This window comes from Misgurnus anguillicaudatus, chromosome 21 (assembly GCF_027580225.2).
Source record: "Misgurnus anguillicaudatus chromosome 21, ASM2758022v2, whole genome shotgun sequence".
In the NCBI taxonomy this organism is placed as follows: Eukaryota; Metazoa; Chordata; class Actinopteri; order Cypriniformes; family Cobitidae; genus Misgurnus; species Misgurnus anguillicaudatus.
This window is the reverse complement of record NC_073357.2, coordinates 56,320,315-56,336,487: the sequence shown is the minus strand read 5'-3', so window position 1 is coordinate 56,336,487 and position 16,173 is coordinate 56,320,315. Positions and strand designations below refer to the sequence as shown.

At 33.1% G+C, this 16,173-nt stretch overlaps 1 protein-coding gene and 1 long non-coding RNA gene across 4 annotated transcripts in view; one reads left to right on the top strand and one right to left on the bottom strand.

The window, feature by feature from the left end:
- The window catches only part of LOC129451386 (uncharacterized), a 22,594-nt gene extending 10,836 nt beyond the window's left edge, over positions 1-11,758 (bottom strand). For all 3 annotated transcript variants that reach the window (XR_008646745.2, XR_012360096.1, XR_008646746.2), the window contains exon 1: positions 11,627-11,758. This is a non-coding gene — a long non-coding RNA (uncharacterized lncRNA). The remainder of the gene's footprint in view (positions 1-11,626) is intronic.
- fgf19 (fibroblast growth factor 19) lies at positions 11,496-16,173 on the top strand. Its single transcript, XM_055214421.2, has 3 exons — positions 11,496-11,815; positions 13,182-13,285; positions 14,329-16,173. Exons 1-3 carry the CDS (start codon positions 11,614-11,616, stop codon positions 14,647-14,649), a joined length of 627 nt encoding a protein of 208 aa, XP_055070396.2. The 5' UTR covers positions 11,496-11,613; the 3' UTR covers positions 14,650-16,173.

The window sequence follows — 16,173 nt, the reverse complement described above, 5'->3', positions numbered from 1 at the left end:
CCAACAGACTAACGGCTCGCAACAATGTGTTCACTAACAGAAAGTATATTGGGAGTAATTCACTCGCTGATGCTCTGGCGGCCAGGTGCTGGTTTTAAAGTCGATGGGTGGCACGACCGACCATTATGCATGTGGTCGCAAGCATGGCTCATCCGAAATCTGGGATACATGGGAAGATTTTCAAGGGCGAGTCAAGATCAAGACAAACTTACAAATCACAAAGCATTTCGATACAGACACGGTAGATGACCAGACCAAGTCTGTAAAACCTAGCTAAAGTCAATTTTGGTTTTCCCAATACAATTCTAGTTGGGTGTTTCTTATAAATAAATCTTTAAAAAAGGAAAGTATGAATATTTATAAATACATCTTAAAAAAAGGAAATATTTATAAATAAATCTTTAAAAAAAAGAAAGTATGAATATTTATAAATAAATCTTAAAAAAGGAAAGTATGAATATTTATAAATAAATCTTTAAAAAGGAAATATTTATAAATAAATCTTTAAAAAAAGGAACTATTTATAAATAAATCTTTAAAAAAAGTAAAGTATGAATATTTATAAATAAATCTTTAAAAAAGGAAAGTATGAATATTTATAAATAAATCTTTAAAAAAAAGGATGAATATTTATAAATAAATCTTTAAAAAAGGAAATATTTATAAATAAATCTTTAAAAAAGGAAAGTATTAAAATTTATAAATAAATCTTTAAAAAAGGAAATATTTATAAATAAATCTTTAAAAAGGAAATATTTATAAATAAATCTTTAAAAAGGGAAATATTTATAAATAAATCTTTAAAAAAGGAAAGTATGAATATGTATAAATAAATCTTTAAAAAAAGGAAAAATGTATAAATAAATCTTTAAAAAAGGAAATATTTATAAATAAATCTTTAAAAAAGGAAATATTTATAAATAAATCTAAAAAAAAAGTATGAATATTTATAAATAAATCTTTAAAAAAGTAAATATTTATAAATGAATCTTTAAAAAAGGAAAGTATGAATATTTATAAGTAAATCTTTAAGAAAAGTAAATATTTATAAATAAATCTTTAAAAAAGAAAAGTATGAATATTTATAAATAAATCTTTAAAAAAAGAAAAGTATGAATATTTATAAATAAATCTTTAAAAAAGGAAAGTATGGTTATTTATAAATAAATCTTTAAAAAAGGAAAGTATAAATCTTTAAAAAAGAAAAGTATGAATATTTATAAATACATCTTTAAAAAAAGAAAAGTATAAATATTTATGAATAAAATAAAAAAAGGAAAGTATGGTTATTTATAAATAAATCTTTAAAAAAAGGAAAGTATAAATCTTTAAAAAAGAAAAGTATGAATATTTATAAATAAAATAAAAAAGGAAAGTATGGTTATTTATAAATAAATCTTTAAAAAAAGGAAAGTATGAATATTTATAAATAAATCTTTGAAAAAGGAAAGGATATCATTCTTCTAGGCACCGTCTTACAAACTCAGTGCCATCGCTCCTCAAATTTGGACACACGTCATAATAAAAATGTATCCATTGAAGTGCATTGTCAAAAGCATTTACAACAAATACAAATTGGCCGCAGTGCATGGCAACAAATCGCTGGGGGAGGGCCTTGGTGAAGCAAATAAGATGCATAAAATTCAAATTTCCACACCTGGTTTGACCCACAAACAACCACCTGAATGCATCTGCTTCAACCTCCACTGAAAATCACTGTTACACAAACACACACCTGCTATCAAACACACAGCAGATCATTTACAAAAAAAGCACACAAGGATGCAGTTAAAATGAACCATGCTTTAAAAAAAATCTTTAATATAGCTAAACCAGGGTTACTACAAAATAACCATGCCTTTGCTACAAAAAACATTGTTAAACCACGGTTACTATAGTATTTTTACTTCAAAAAATCGTAAGGGCAATCATTTCAGATTTTATGCTGGACAAAAACTATTTCTAATTCCTTTCTATTTCTAATTTTTGTGCATGTGTTAATGTGGTCATCGGCTGATACTTTGCGGTGTTTTCGCAGAAGGGAAGTACAGAGACACTGCCCGAGGCTGTTTGCCTTGAGAGGGGTATTTAATTCGGGTGTATGTGCCCTTTTTGTAGAGCCAGCTGTAAGTTGTCTGTTTGGGGTACTCCAGATGTTGCCTATAAACACAAGGCACTTCAAACAGCTGCGAAAAACATCCCACCCCCCGCACTTCCACCATGTTTAGAGGTGTACGCTCGGGCATTAGCAGAGGGGAAATGACTCGGACTCATAGCCTGTAATCATGGAGCAGGCCGGCCAGCATCGGGAAGGGGGGACGAACCTGCAAGTCACTTTCTATTCCCCATCTCCTAGCATTGAAAAGAGGCCCAAAAATTCTCAGAAACCACCGGTTTCTCACCTTTCCCTTGGGAACTTGAACTTGAATCACAAGGCTGTTGTCTGGGAATATACATACACCGCAAACCATTGCATCTGTTGCGGTAACCCGAAGGGCATGGGTTTGAGTACTAAATTAAAAAAGTCAAAAGGATCAAGGTGTAAATTTTACCGTTCTTCGGTTAAGTGTAATTAATCATCAGTACATAGTCAGAATAAAAAAATATTTGTGACCCTAAACCACATAAGAGCCACATTTTCTGGAATTGAGATTTATACATCATCTGAAAGTAATACATAATATTAGTAAATAAGCTTTGCATTGATGTGTGGTTTGTTAGGATAGGACAATATTTGGCCGAAATACAACTATTTGAAAATCTGAAATCTGAGGCAGCAAAAAAACTAAATATTGAGAAAATTGCCTTTAAACTCTCCAAATGAAGTCTTTAGCAATACATTTTTTATATATTTTTGGTAAAAAATTACAAAATATCTTCCTGGAACATGATAAAATCCTAATAGTTTTTGGCATAAATAATCGATAATTTTGACCCATACGATGTTGGCTATTGCTACAAATATACCCATTCAATAGTGATGTAGTACTCAAGTCCAGTCTCGGGACCGATTTCTGCTTTCTCGGACTAGGACTTGTTCCTTCAAAGACTCGGTCTCGGACCACAGTGGGAGGAGAAGGACTTGTAATTTCAGATTGAGTCCTCGAGACCAACGCATTTTTTATGTTCATATAAAAAAACCACACAACACATAACAACAATAATAAAATGCATTGTTGATGGGCATTATTTGAAAATGACATCCCATGGTGCAATGCAAAGATACTGCCATCAGAGCCCTTTATTTATCTCTAAAAAAATAGGCAGAAGATGATGCATGTGGTATGGATTTTTTTAATGATAGTAAAAGCACAGTCCATATTAAGACGTTAAGAAACAATTCCCAATCTGGCTTAGTCTGTATGCCAAACTGTTGATTATTAACTGGGGTGATATTAAATCATGAATATGAAAGCTGACATGTTTTTTATGGTCTTGGTCTGGACTCTGTTTTGAGTCCTAAAGGACTCGGTATCGACCCAGACTTGCTTCCTCAAAGACTCGGTCTTGACTAAGACTCGGCACAGGCTCGTCCCCATCACTAGCGCAACTTATGAGTTATTTTGTGGTCCAGGGTCACATATAGTATATAAAAGTAATAAAACAATAAAAAAACAATAATACCATGCAATTTATTTATTTTAATAATTTGAGTTTAAATAATTTTGATTTGAATTATGGTCTGAAAAATCTACCCAGGCAAAAACTCATCCATGCACCGTACTAATAGCGCTCCTCATATCATAAACCACATGATAAACCATGAATGAAATCATATATAAATATAAAATGTATAAACATGCATCTATTAAACACACACACATGCATATGTACATAATTATTACACAATATATGTATGCTACTTATGACTTGTTTTGTGGTCCAGGGTCATATTTATGAAACTTAAGGTACAAGATCAAAACCATTTCTGTAACTGTAACCTTTATTTTTATGGGCACAATATGGTTGTAGATGTATTCCCATTGTTACTCGTATCCTTGTTCATATTCCAAAAATACTGTGATTGATCTCACGGGAATTCGTATGTATTTTATGAGTTGCCTTCATATGAATTTATACAAAGTGAATTGTACAAAAACGTACGGAAAAATAACGAAACCCCACCCCTAACCCCAATGCCACAGGGGCGAAAGCCAATCGTACAAAAACATACAGTTGTATTGACCAGATTGCAGATTGGACTTTATTGGAAATTATAAACAAAAATGGTAACACTTTTAGTAAGATTGGATTTGTTAACATTATTAAATGCATTAGCTAACATTTAGCATTTATTAATTTTTGTTAATCTTAGTTAATGTCAATACAATTGTTCATGTTAGTTCTTTGTGCATTAACTAAAGTAAACAGTTTCACTATTTTTTATATATATTAATAAATGCTGAAATTAACATGAACTAAGATTAATAAATGCTGTACAAGTATGAAGCTAAATCATTAACTCATGTGTACAAACGCAACCTTACTGTAAAGTGTTGTCACAAGGTTGCTCATCTTAAAATTGCAATGATTTTAAAAAAGTCCTATAAAGCTACAGATTACTTGAAGCCAAGACCAATTGAAGTATGAAAAGCAGAGTAAAGCCCTCTGATCTTAACAGGTTTAGGACACATAGACCTACAGAATTAGAGAGGAGGATTTCACATGGCTTTAATTAAAGTAACACAAACACAGTGGCTCGTGTTGGCACAACAAGGAACAAGACGCACCGTAGTCAAAACATACTACCAGACCATCAAAGTGAATGATGACTGCAGCATTTACAAGACAGCAGCTTACTAAAGCAAATACATCAGGCCTGTTTCATCAACATATATACAACCAACACGGTCTAAATATGAGACAGTGAGCTCAAACTGCTCACTTAAAGTCGCAATGAAATTGAAATGAAATATATTTTTTTTTACATTGTGGTATTATTAACAAATGACTTATCTGTGAGCTTCATTATTTTTAAAAAAATTCGTGTGTGCTCATAATCTTTAATCAAAAATGCAAATCTCCTCCCCTCTTCAAAACGATCTCTCTTCACTTCCGGTCAAAAGTATGGCAGGTGGGCGGGGTCCGGGAGAAGATCGCAGCGATTAGCAATTAGCAACACGACCCAACTTCAAACGATCCAATCAGATCTCGATGGACAAATTCAAATCCAGCCCTGACTTATTTCATCTCAAAGGCCGTTTCATTCGGATATACGTCACCACGGGGAAAATAAGGCAATCGCTACTTCCGTTTCATGGCGACTTTAACACATAAATAAATAGCAAAAAATCCCTTAAATTAGCCAAATGCACTGATGATTCATGCAATGATGAAATAAGTGTTCCACTTAAAGGAATAGTTCATCCAAAAATGAAAATTCTGTCATCATTTACTCATCCTTGTGTTGCTCTAAATCTGTATGAATGTCTTTCTTTTGATGAACACAAAAGAAGATATTTTGACAAATGATGGTAAGCATACAGCTGATGGTAATCATTGACTTCCATAGTAGGAAAACAAATATTATGGAAGTATTGCAATAAATGCTGGAGAAGATAATGATGGTAAGCACAAAGCACCTTCATTGACTTCCATAGTAGGAAAACAAATATTATGGAAGTATTGCAATAAATGCTGGAGAAGATAATGATGGTAAGCACAAAGCACCTTCATTGACTTCCATAGTAGGAAAACAAATATTATGGAAGTATTGCAATGAATGATGGAGAAGATAATGATGGTAAGCACAAAACACCTTCATTGACTTCCATAGTAGGAAAACAAATATTACCAAAGTATTGTGATAAATGATGAAGAAGGTATTTTTATAAATGATGGTAAGCCATTCAATTCAACAGTTGACGGTACCCATTTAATTCCATCATATTTGTTTTTCCTACTATGGAAGTCAATGGTTACAATCAGCTGTGTGCTTACCATCATTTATCAAAATATTTTCCTTTGTGTTCATCAGAAAAAAGAAATTCATAAAGGTCTAAAACAACATCAAGATGAGAAAATGATGACAGATTTTTTATTTTTGGGTGAACTATCCCTTTAACCTGTTTTAATCTTAATACAAAATTGTATATATGCGCATATATACTTAAAGGAATATTCCATTTACTTAAAAGAAAAATCCAGATAATTTACTCACCACCATGTCATCCAAAATGTTGATGTCTTTCTTTGTTCAGTCGAGAAAAAATTATGTTTTTTGAGGAAAACATTGCAGGATTTTTCTCATTTGAATGGACTTTAATAGAACCCAACATTTAATACTTAACTTAACACTTAACAGTTATTTTCAACGGAGTTTCAAAGCACTATAAACGATCCCAAACGAGGCATAAGGGTCTTATCTAGCGAAACGATTGTCATTTTTGACAAGAAAAATAAAAAATATCCACTTCTAAACCACAACTTTTCGTCTAAATCCGGTCGTGATGCGATAGCGTGACCCCACGCAATACGTCATGACGTCAAGAGGTCACAGAGGACGAACGCGAAACTCCGCCCCAGTGTTTACAAGTGTTGAGAAAGAGGACCGTTCCGACGTTGTTGGTTGTCGAATGATATTAATTAATGTCTTTGTGTCAGTTTATTGTTTACAATGGTCCGCAAATGTGTGTTTATATATGTAACACGTGACCTGTCTACGTCACTACGCATTTACGTTAGGTCGCGCTGGACCGGATTTACACAAGTTGTGGTTTAAAAGTGGATATTTTTATTTTTCTTGTTAAAAATGACAATCGTTTTGCTAGATAAGACACTTATGCCTCGTTTGGGATTGTTTGTAGTCCTTTGGGGCTCCGTTGGGAGAAACTGTTAAGTGTTGAGTTGAGTGTTGAATGTTGGGCTCTATTGGGGTCCATTAAAGTGGGAAAAATCCTGCAATGTTTTCCTCAAAAAACATAATTTCTTCTCGACTGAACAAAGAAAGACATCAACATTTTGGATGACATGGTGGTGAGTAAATTATCTGGATTTTTCTTTTAAGAAAATGGAATATTCCTTTAAGGAAAGGTTGTATAAACCAATATTGATTACTTTCTAATTCTGTACTGCAGATTGCTCTTGAAGCAAGACTTTTAGCTTTCCACAAGAGGGCAACAAAAAAGTCAAGTAGTAATATGTTACCCTGGACCACAAAACCCATCATAAGGGTAAATTTTTGAGAAATAATGGTAAACACAGATGACCATAGACTTCCATAGTAGGAATAAAAAATATGACGGAATTTAATGGGTACCGTCAACTGTGTGTTTACAATCATTTATCAAAATATTTTCTTCATCATTTATCACAATACTTACATAATATTTTTTCCTACTATGGAAGTCAATGGACACTATATGCTGTGTGTTTACCATCATTTCTCAAAATATCTTCTTTTGTGTTAATCAGAAAAAAGAAATTCATACAGGTTTAAAACAACATGAGGATGAGTAAATGATGATAGAATTGTCATTTTTGAGTAAACTGTCCCTTTAAAGGTGCAGTGCGTAATTTTTAGAAGAATCACTTTACAGAAATGCAAAATAATATACAAAACTATATAATCAGGGGTGTATAAAAACCTTTCTTTATAAACCGTTTATGTTTTTATTACCTTAGAATGAGCTGTTTTTATCTACATACACCGAGGGTCCCCTTACACGGAAGTCGCCATTTTGTGTGCCATGTTTCTACAGAAGCCCTTAACGGACAAACTTTTTTACTAAGTTGTCTCCGACAATGACATGTTTGTCCCGTGGCAGCTAACATAGCTTCTCTATGCATTGAGCAGTGGACTAAGACGTTAGTTGCAATGCGCAACCTCACCACTAGATGCCACAAAAATGTACACACTACACCTTTAATATCCTAATGGTTTTTGGCTAATATGGTTAGGGCTGGGTTTCGATTCAAATTTTAAGAATCGATTCGATTCCGATTCTCAAGATCTTGAATCGATTATCATTATTCTATTCGATTCTGTCCTATCTTCGAGATTTAGATTAGTGTTTTTGAGCATTTTTTCCAGCTGTTACCTGAATTACAGGACTGTATGCAACATATTGATACTATTTGCATTTCTGGAGTTTTCAAAACAACCGCTTGCTTAACGTAACTGACCGCCATGTTCATTGTTTTAACGTCCATCCACCTCGCGCAAAATGAAGGTGAAAGACGCAATGTATTGTTGGCTATTGGTTCAAATACACTAGTGCAACTTATGACTGGTTTTGTGGGTCACATATGTGTGTTTCAAAACTAAACTTACACGCACTAACCTACCCAGATAGCAACACGTTCTGGGCCAAAACTGGCTTTCTTTAGGCACTTCAGGCTTAATTCTGGCTCTGGTTTTGTAACACCCTTGTGTGAAAAAGCATTTGGCTGAGTTGTGGCATGAAGCTAGCCAACCAAAAGCAAAAGGCACCTTTTTGGCTGAGATCTGGTTTGAGTTTGGCCCACAAGAAAAGGGAAACTATTTGGCTGAGATCTGGCTTGTAGTTTGGCTGAGAGTTTTGGTTGGCCAAATAATTATTTTTGTCATGTAAAAAGTCTAAATATTTTTGTCATGACAAAAACCCTTAAAAATATCTATTCAAATAGCATATTTAATATGCCTTTAAAACCACGATATGACTTAAAGAACTAAAACTCACTAAAATTTTATTTTTTTCCAATTTTTATAGACTACCCAGTGTTGTGTCAAAAAGGGACGAACCCAGAAAATGTTTATAATTTGACACAACAAGTTAAAACAACCCAGCATCTTCGGTTAAAACAACCCAGCATAGGCTAAATTACAACTCAATGGGTCGGGCCCACCTACTTCTTACTCTGGAGAACTTTCTTTACCCCTCCCAACAAGGCGGGATCATCTCATACTACAATGTGTTTGCTTTCAATACTCCAGTTGCAGTTTAATTTCAATAAATGAAGCAGCTGGAGTAAATGAAGTTAAACTGTGTACAGCGTACTGTCAATATGCATTTTCCTCTGCTGTGCGTCATACAGCATGATCGACCCAAAGGTAAACAGACACTACATGTTAATACCCTTGTTTACTTCCCAGGGGATCTCCTCACGTAGCTTACACTACTCTAATGTATGTGTATGAACGTTTGTGAAAAAGAGATGCTTCTCTCCAAGGGTCACATAACACTAAAAATAAATTAAATTTAACAATTTTGAATGTCTCTTTATCTGCTTAAGAGTGCATTACAAAATACATCCAGACGAAGAACTTTGATTCGTTGGGTAAGCATTAAATTACACAATCATCTTTCATTCATGACCAAATAAAGATCGTCAAATGAATGAACTGGGTGCATGAGCTTGAGATTTCCCTCAATAGGTTTTACTGTAGCAGGGACTTTTTCAGACTGAATGAACGCATAGGTCACCATACAGACTTATGACATCACTTCCTCTTTACACTACTGTAACAGCACAAAGGCAAGTTTTCAAAGTGACACTATATGAGTAATGATAATAATGAAAAGCGTCTCTCATACGCAGGATGAGATAATGGAAATTCTCAAGAAAATAACAAAACTGCTACAAAGAAAATAAATGCATCACCACTGAAGATTTATTCATTCACCCATTCATTCATTCAAAATTGTTGTCAAGCTTTCAATAATACAGTCAATAACTGTTTTGTTTAGATTTTGCTTTCAAAGATATCTTATTGATCTTATTTTTCATAACTTAATCAAAGATTTACAGACACTTTTCTAGATTGCAGAGCTTCAGTTTATAAAATGTATAACCTACATTGCCAATTGCCAATTAGTATTTTATATGAATGTGTTAATTAACTAATAATAATTATTATTATAATAAATAAATAACAATAATAATTAAAATAATAATAACAATTAAAAATAATAATAAAAAAAATAAAATAATAATAATAAATACTAGTTATTATTATAGTTATTTATTAGTAAAATTATTCTTATTCTTATTATTATCATTTATTAATATGTATTAGTTCAATTAATAGTATTGTTGTTATTATTAATAACAATAATAATACACAAAAAATGGTTATTTTCTTCCAATACTTGATACATATTGGGTTCAAAATTACCCAATGCTGGGTTGGTATTACCCAATCCTGGGTTGGTATTACCCAGTGGTTCGGTAACAACACAGCATTGGGTCATTTTTAACCCAGCAGTGTGTTCCAATGTCCAATATTTACCCAGTATGGTTTGAAAAAAAAAAAAAACCAGACATTTTAGAGTGAATATTATTGTTAATAATAATAATAATAATAATAATAATAATAATATTAATAATAATAATAATAATAATAATAATAATAATATTATTATTATTATTATTGTTATTATTATTATTATTAATAATAATAATAATAATACATTGTCTAATAAAATGAATAAATTATAATAATAAAAAAATGAATTAGACTATCTTCTATCTTCTTGTAATGATTTGCATTAATTGGCGATTAATCAAAGGTTATCTTCAAACTATTTGATCATAAGGTTAACCCTTCAGTCCAACTCATTCATGAAACATCTGTGCAGTTATAATCGTTCCTGAAATAATGCCAGTTTACTTTTAGTCAGATCACGAGCGCCATCTTCTGTTTAGAACTAGTATCGTCATATGTCCTCTGAATTTTAGATACATTGTCACAAAAATCTCTTATAGACACGCTTATAATTAAGAGCAAAAACAACAAACTACTAAATCAGTAACTTTATCTTTATTATAGGCTAATTATAGAGTGACTCTTAAATTTACACCGTAACCGACAGCACATTTTCATGAATGGAAGTGTATTTACTTAAAATTACTCTTTAACCTCTATGTAAATGCTGTGACTATCATTAGGGTTCACAAAACGGGCACACTGCGTAAAAAGTATAAACACAGAGTGTTATAGTGCGCTTACATGAAAGTTTCGCAGGGAAAACAGTTTTTTTTTCAAGAAAAATTACACAGCAATTTATAAAGCAAATTAATTCATTTCTTTATTATAATTTGATGCACGTCAAAGCGTAAAAACTTTAATAAGTTTAATAAAATAATTACGCTGTTTTAAACTGCTAGAGTGCCACAAACTTTATTTTATAAAACATAATATTTGATCAAGCTTGATTCGAAAGGACAATAACGTACCCAAATATAATGCGCATTAAGATTCACACCTCGAGGCTTGAAATGCGTTTTAATGCACGCTTTAATGCCAAATAAGGTCATGTGCAAACGCGATTGTTTTTAATCGAATTATCTTAACACATTTTTTTTTAAAGTAGCCTACAGATAATAGATGTTTCGTAATAAAATAGCATCCAAATAATTTGCTCTGATTTATTTCGTTTTCATCATCTTTCGGATGTCCTGTGGGTGTGTTATGATCCTCTTCCTAGAACTGCCAAAGAGGGTTATCGATATTCTGATAAGGGAAGACTTTAAAGGCCAGTGGAAGAGCTTTATACGTCAATAGAGAGAGAGAGAGAGTGAGAGAGAGAGAGAGAGAGAGAGAGAGAGAGAGAAACAAACTGGATCGCAGTGTGCGCAGGCGTAATATATATATCAGCACGAGGCACGAGATTATTTCATCATTACTGAATAATGCTGCACTTACTCTTAATCGCAGTTTGGGGATGTCTCATCGGTGTCAAGAGCTTCCCGCTGCACGACTCTGCTCCACATTTGGCAAATGACTGGGGACAACCTGTCCGACACCGACATCTGTACGCGGCAAGACGCGGTTTACATCTGCAAATACACACAGATGGGAAAATAACTGGATCACACGTGCAAACCCTTCACAGTAAGTGATAACAGATCAAAACAGTATATTTACTTATTTTCACGGCTGGATTTCTAATATGTTTAAAACATTATTACCCTATATTTTGCTCTTTGCATTTTGGTTCTATCAGGCGGAAATAATCAGATTGCAAGTGTCCTTAAATGAAGTTTGGTGTACAGTGCATGGGTGATTCTCACGAAAACTTGGTTTTAAAAATGTCAAGCATGAAAATTTAAAAATTGCTTAAATTTACTTTTTTTCCCACCAGACATTGAAAAACAAAGTCTGGATTAAATGGGAACATTAATTTAAAAACTTTTACTTATCATTTAACACTTTTTGTAACATAATTTAAAAAATTTGTCCTAAAAAATCTCATTACCGCAACAGTCAGAAAACATCAACACTGACATATTTTCAAAATGACATGACAAACCTGAAAGAACATAATTTGGAGATTCTGCACATGCATTTAAAATCAAAGTATTATGCTTCTATTAATTAAATTAACATTTAATAAGGATATGTTGCGGTAATGATAATCAAAATGTCGTGTAAGCATTCTGACAAGACAATATTTCAAATTAACTGTAAAAAAATGATCTTACCTGGTAGCCATCTTGAAGTAACTGGTCCATGTGCTTGGTCACTCAAAATCAAACTTTATTAAAATTCTGTATGTGTGCTTAAACTGTTCTCAAAAAGTTTTGCGGAGGATGAGAACATCAGGCATGGACACATCATTTTCCTAATTTTTCTTCATTATTATTATACATGAATATTCAGTAAATATTTTTTCTGTCATCTAAAGTAGTCTAGCAAAACATCTATTTATTTTTTTCTTAATATTTTTGTGTTAATTTGATTAAATTACAACATAACGCATGTTCAAACACAGCCGGACACATTGCGGTAATGAGAATTTCAGCAGAAAATGAGATAAAATTTACAATTATAAATTCTTGTGTTGAAATCACACATTGTGCAAGGTAGAACACAGTATTGTGTTAATTCTGATGCTTTTTAATGTTACTATATTACACATTTTAAAGCTAAAATCATTAGTGCCGTGGTGTTTCAATGGTTTCGTGAGAATCACCCACATATGCACGCTTTATTATAGGCTATATATATATTTTTTTGGGGGGGGGGTAGAATTAAAAATAAAATGCGCAATTACGCGCATATATATGGCACCACTTATGGTTCAACATAGTACAATATGGTTCTACTCACAGGGACTGCAGGTGATGTTTAGCACTAAAACTGTCTTACGAGCCAATGAACCACTTTTAGTGCTATTTAGCACCACTTATTAGAGTGTATAAAATCCCAAAGCATCTCTCTTTTGCATATATTTATTATAGTATGTGTTTCATTGAAGGTTTGCTTGAGATATGGCCGGTGGATATGGGTTTTGTTGCCATCAAAGGGGTTGCAAGCTCCAGATTTCTCTGTATGGAGAGGCATGGGAAATTGTATGGATCGGTAGGTTTCACTTTTAAACTCTAAAAAAAATGTTGCAAAGCATTGTTAAGAAAGCAGATGAGCATTAAATACATGGTGTGAGACAGTAGACAGATCTTTTTGTTATTTATGTTTAGGAGCAGCAGATCTTTTACCTGAATGGTTTAAAGTTCATTACACCTGGACATAGTTGTCTAATCAGCATTATTTATGACACCTAAATGGCTTAGAGGTGTATTATAGTAAAATAATCCTAAACTAATGCTATTTACAGCCATTTGTATATCATGGTACATTTCTAATAATTCCTAATTGATAATGGATATCCATGTGTGGATTAAAACAAGCTCAGAAATACACTTCAAGATTTGACTGACAAAGACAACAAAGTTTTTGATGTATTCTAACAGTTAACTTTCTAAAATGTGAACTTTAATAATTGAATTGTGATAAATGTAATAGTTTTATTTAACAAAAAAAAGTGTCCCCAATCATAATAGAAGGGCACATGTTCGTCAGAGATAACCTTGTGAAGGTAGGGTCACCTACTGATGTCCTTTATGACTGGGAACGAGTAGACGAGCTGATTTCGTCACGGACATCTGCTTTTATTGACATTATACTCTGGTCACGAGTTCATTCCTCCCACCCAATGTTATAGCCAAAGTCATTATTTAATGGCAAGACCAATGATGGGTTATATTAGTTTAAACACATATGTGCACATAAAAACTTCACTGTTGTATACTGAAACTTTTTCAACATGGGGAAAGCTAAATCAAATTTAGGTGCACAAATTGCAAAAATAAAAATAAAAATGAAAATGCAACTTTGTGTTAAAAAATTCCCACAAAGTATGCAGATTTGACTGGTGTCATAGCAGTGACCTTTGGCCGTGCAGGGTGTTTGCATAGTTAAAACCTCATCAAAAGAAACTGCAATAGCAACCTTGCCCCGTATGTGGTTTGCAAACAGCAATCAAGGAAACACGGCAGGGCAGGTGCACCTGGGTGATGTGGTCACGGTGTCCACGTTTTCATGCTTTTGCATTTCTTCTCTAATAGCACATCTACACGCAAGAGGATTGCTCCTTTATAGAACGGGTTCTGCCAGACGGCTACAACATCTACATCTCAAACAAACATGGAGCCCTGGTGAATTTGGGTGGTGGAAAAAAAAACAAAGACGGGACTTCTCTATCCCAGTTCCTTCCCATGCTGAACACACTACCGCAGGAACCCACCTCCGACCATCAATCAGGGGAACAGCGCTCTCCCATTGACCCTGAACACGACTTTCAGTTAGGTCTTCAGATTGACAGTATGGACCCTTTTGGAAAAATGTCTCAAATAGTGATCCAAAGTCCCAGTTTTAACAAAAGATGAGCAGTCAACCATCATTTGTGGATGTTCTGAGGAAGCGACCCAGAGCTGAAGGTCCGGGTTCTCATGCAGAAACAAAGGACTGTGTGAAATATGTCCGGAGCACAGGGAAAGACTTTCAAAAGCCCTGCGATGGTCAATTCCACACACAGTGACGGAGAACATGCAGTTCAATGGACTGCAAACAAAAAACAAATCACTCCACTTCTCGAGACTCTTAGTCTTAGTGGTGCATTAACCGCAGCTTGGATTTATTTATTTATTTTTCACTGTCTCTGTAATGACCCTTCTCTCTGTATAGTGTCACTTTAACACTGTATTTACTGTACCCTGTATATGCTTTTTTAATAGTTTTTCTTCTATATAGGAATGGTTTTAATTGACCCACTATTGTCCATAAGCACTAACAAGAGGAAAGACTACAATAAAAATGGCACCATATTATTTTTCTTAGTGCCACCGGCTGAAAACTACAGCAAATGCATGACTTTGTCACTAAGGAGACACTACAGACAGAATCTTACAGTACTAACTGTACATACAAAATCACAATACTTTGCAAATATTTTTATTTTATATATTTATAAATACTTTTTAATAAAATAGTACAGCTGTTGCAATCGTCGTATTGCCTATAGCCTACTGCAATAATAGCCTACTGCAATTACTACAATTATATTATGTTAACTTTTTGTAACACTGTGGCTCCCTCTACTGGTGTTTTATTTTATAGCATCCGGTTAAATGAAACGTATTAAGCTGAGAAGCGCTCAACTAAAACCAGGTAAATCTCTAGTAGTATGTACACTATATGGACAAACGATTTGGGACCCCTACTTCTAATGAACATGCTTGAATATTTTTGTAATTTCAGTAAGCACAAATTTAAAGGGATAGTTCACCCCAAAACGAAAATTCTGTCATAATTTTCTCATCCTCACGTTGTTCTAAATCTGTATGAATTTATTTTTTCTAATGAACACAAAAGAAGACATTTTGAGAAATTATGGTAAACACACAGCAGTAAGTGACCATTGACTTCCATAGTAGGAAAAAATATTTTGGAAGTATTTTAATAAATGATGAAGAAAATATTTTGATAAATGAAGGTAAGCACACAGTGGACAGTACCCATTAAATTCCATTATTTTTTTATTCCTACTATGGAAGTCTATGGTCACTTACTGCTGTGTGTTTACCATCATTTCTCAAAATATCTTCTTTTATGTTCATCAGAAAAAATTAATTTATACAGGTTTAGAACATGAGGATGAGTAAATGATTTTCATTTTAAAGTGAACTATCTCTTTAATCTTTTTAATAGTTGCATTGCCATGCTTTAAGAAAAGAACGGCACGATTATATTTTTGTATGTATTTTTAAATATTTGTCTTTTATTTATGTGCGGTTTTTGTAATGTCTTCATTTGTAAGATAACTTGTTTAGAGCACATGTGTAAAGACTTGTAAGCGTTTTCAAACTGTAAAGAAAGGTTGAATTAATAAAGGTTGAATCAAGTAAACTAAA

Coding starts and splice junctions, on each gene's coding strand:
- fgf19 (XM_055214421.2), top strand. CDS start 11,614: ATGCTGCACTTACTCTTAATCGCAGTTTGGGGATGTCTCATCGGTGTC. Junction 11,816..13,181: donor ACACGTGCAAACCCTTCACA/GTAAGTGATAAC, acceptor GTTTCATTGAAG/GTTTGCTTGAGATATGGCCG. Junction 13,286..14,328: donor ATGGGAAATTGTATGGATCG/GTAGGTTTCACT, acceptor CTTCTCTAATAG/CACATCTACACGCAAGAGGA.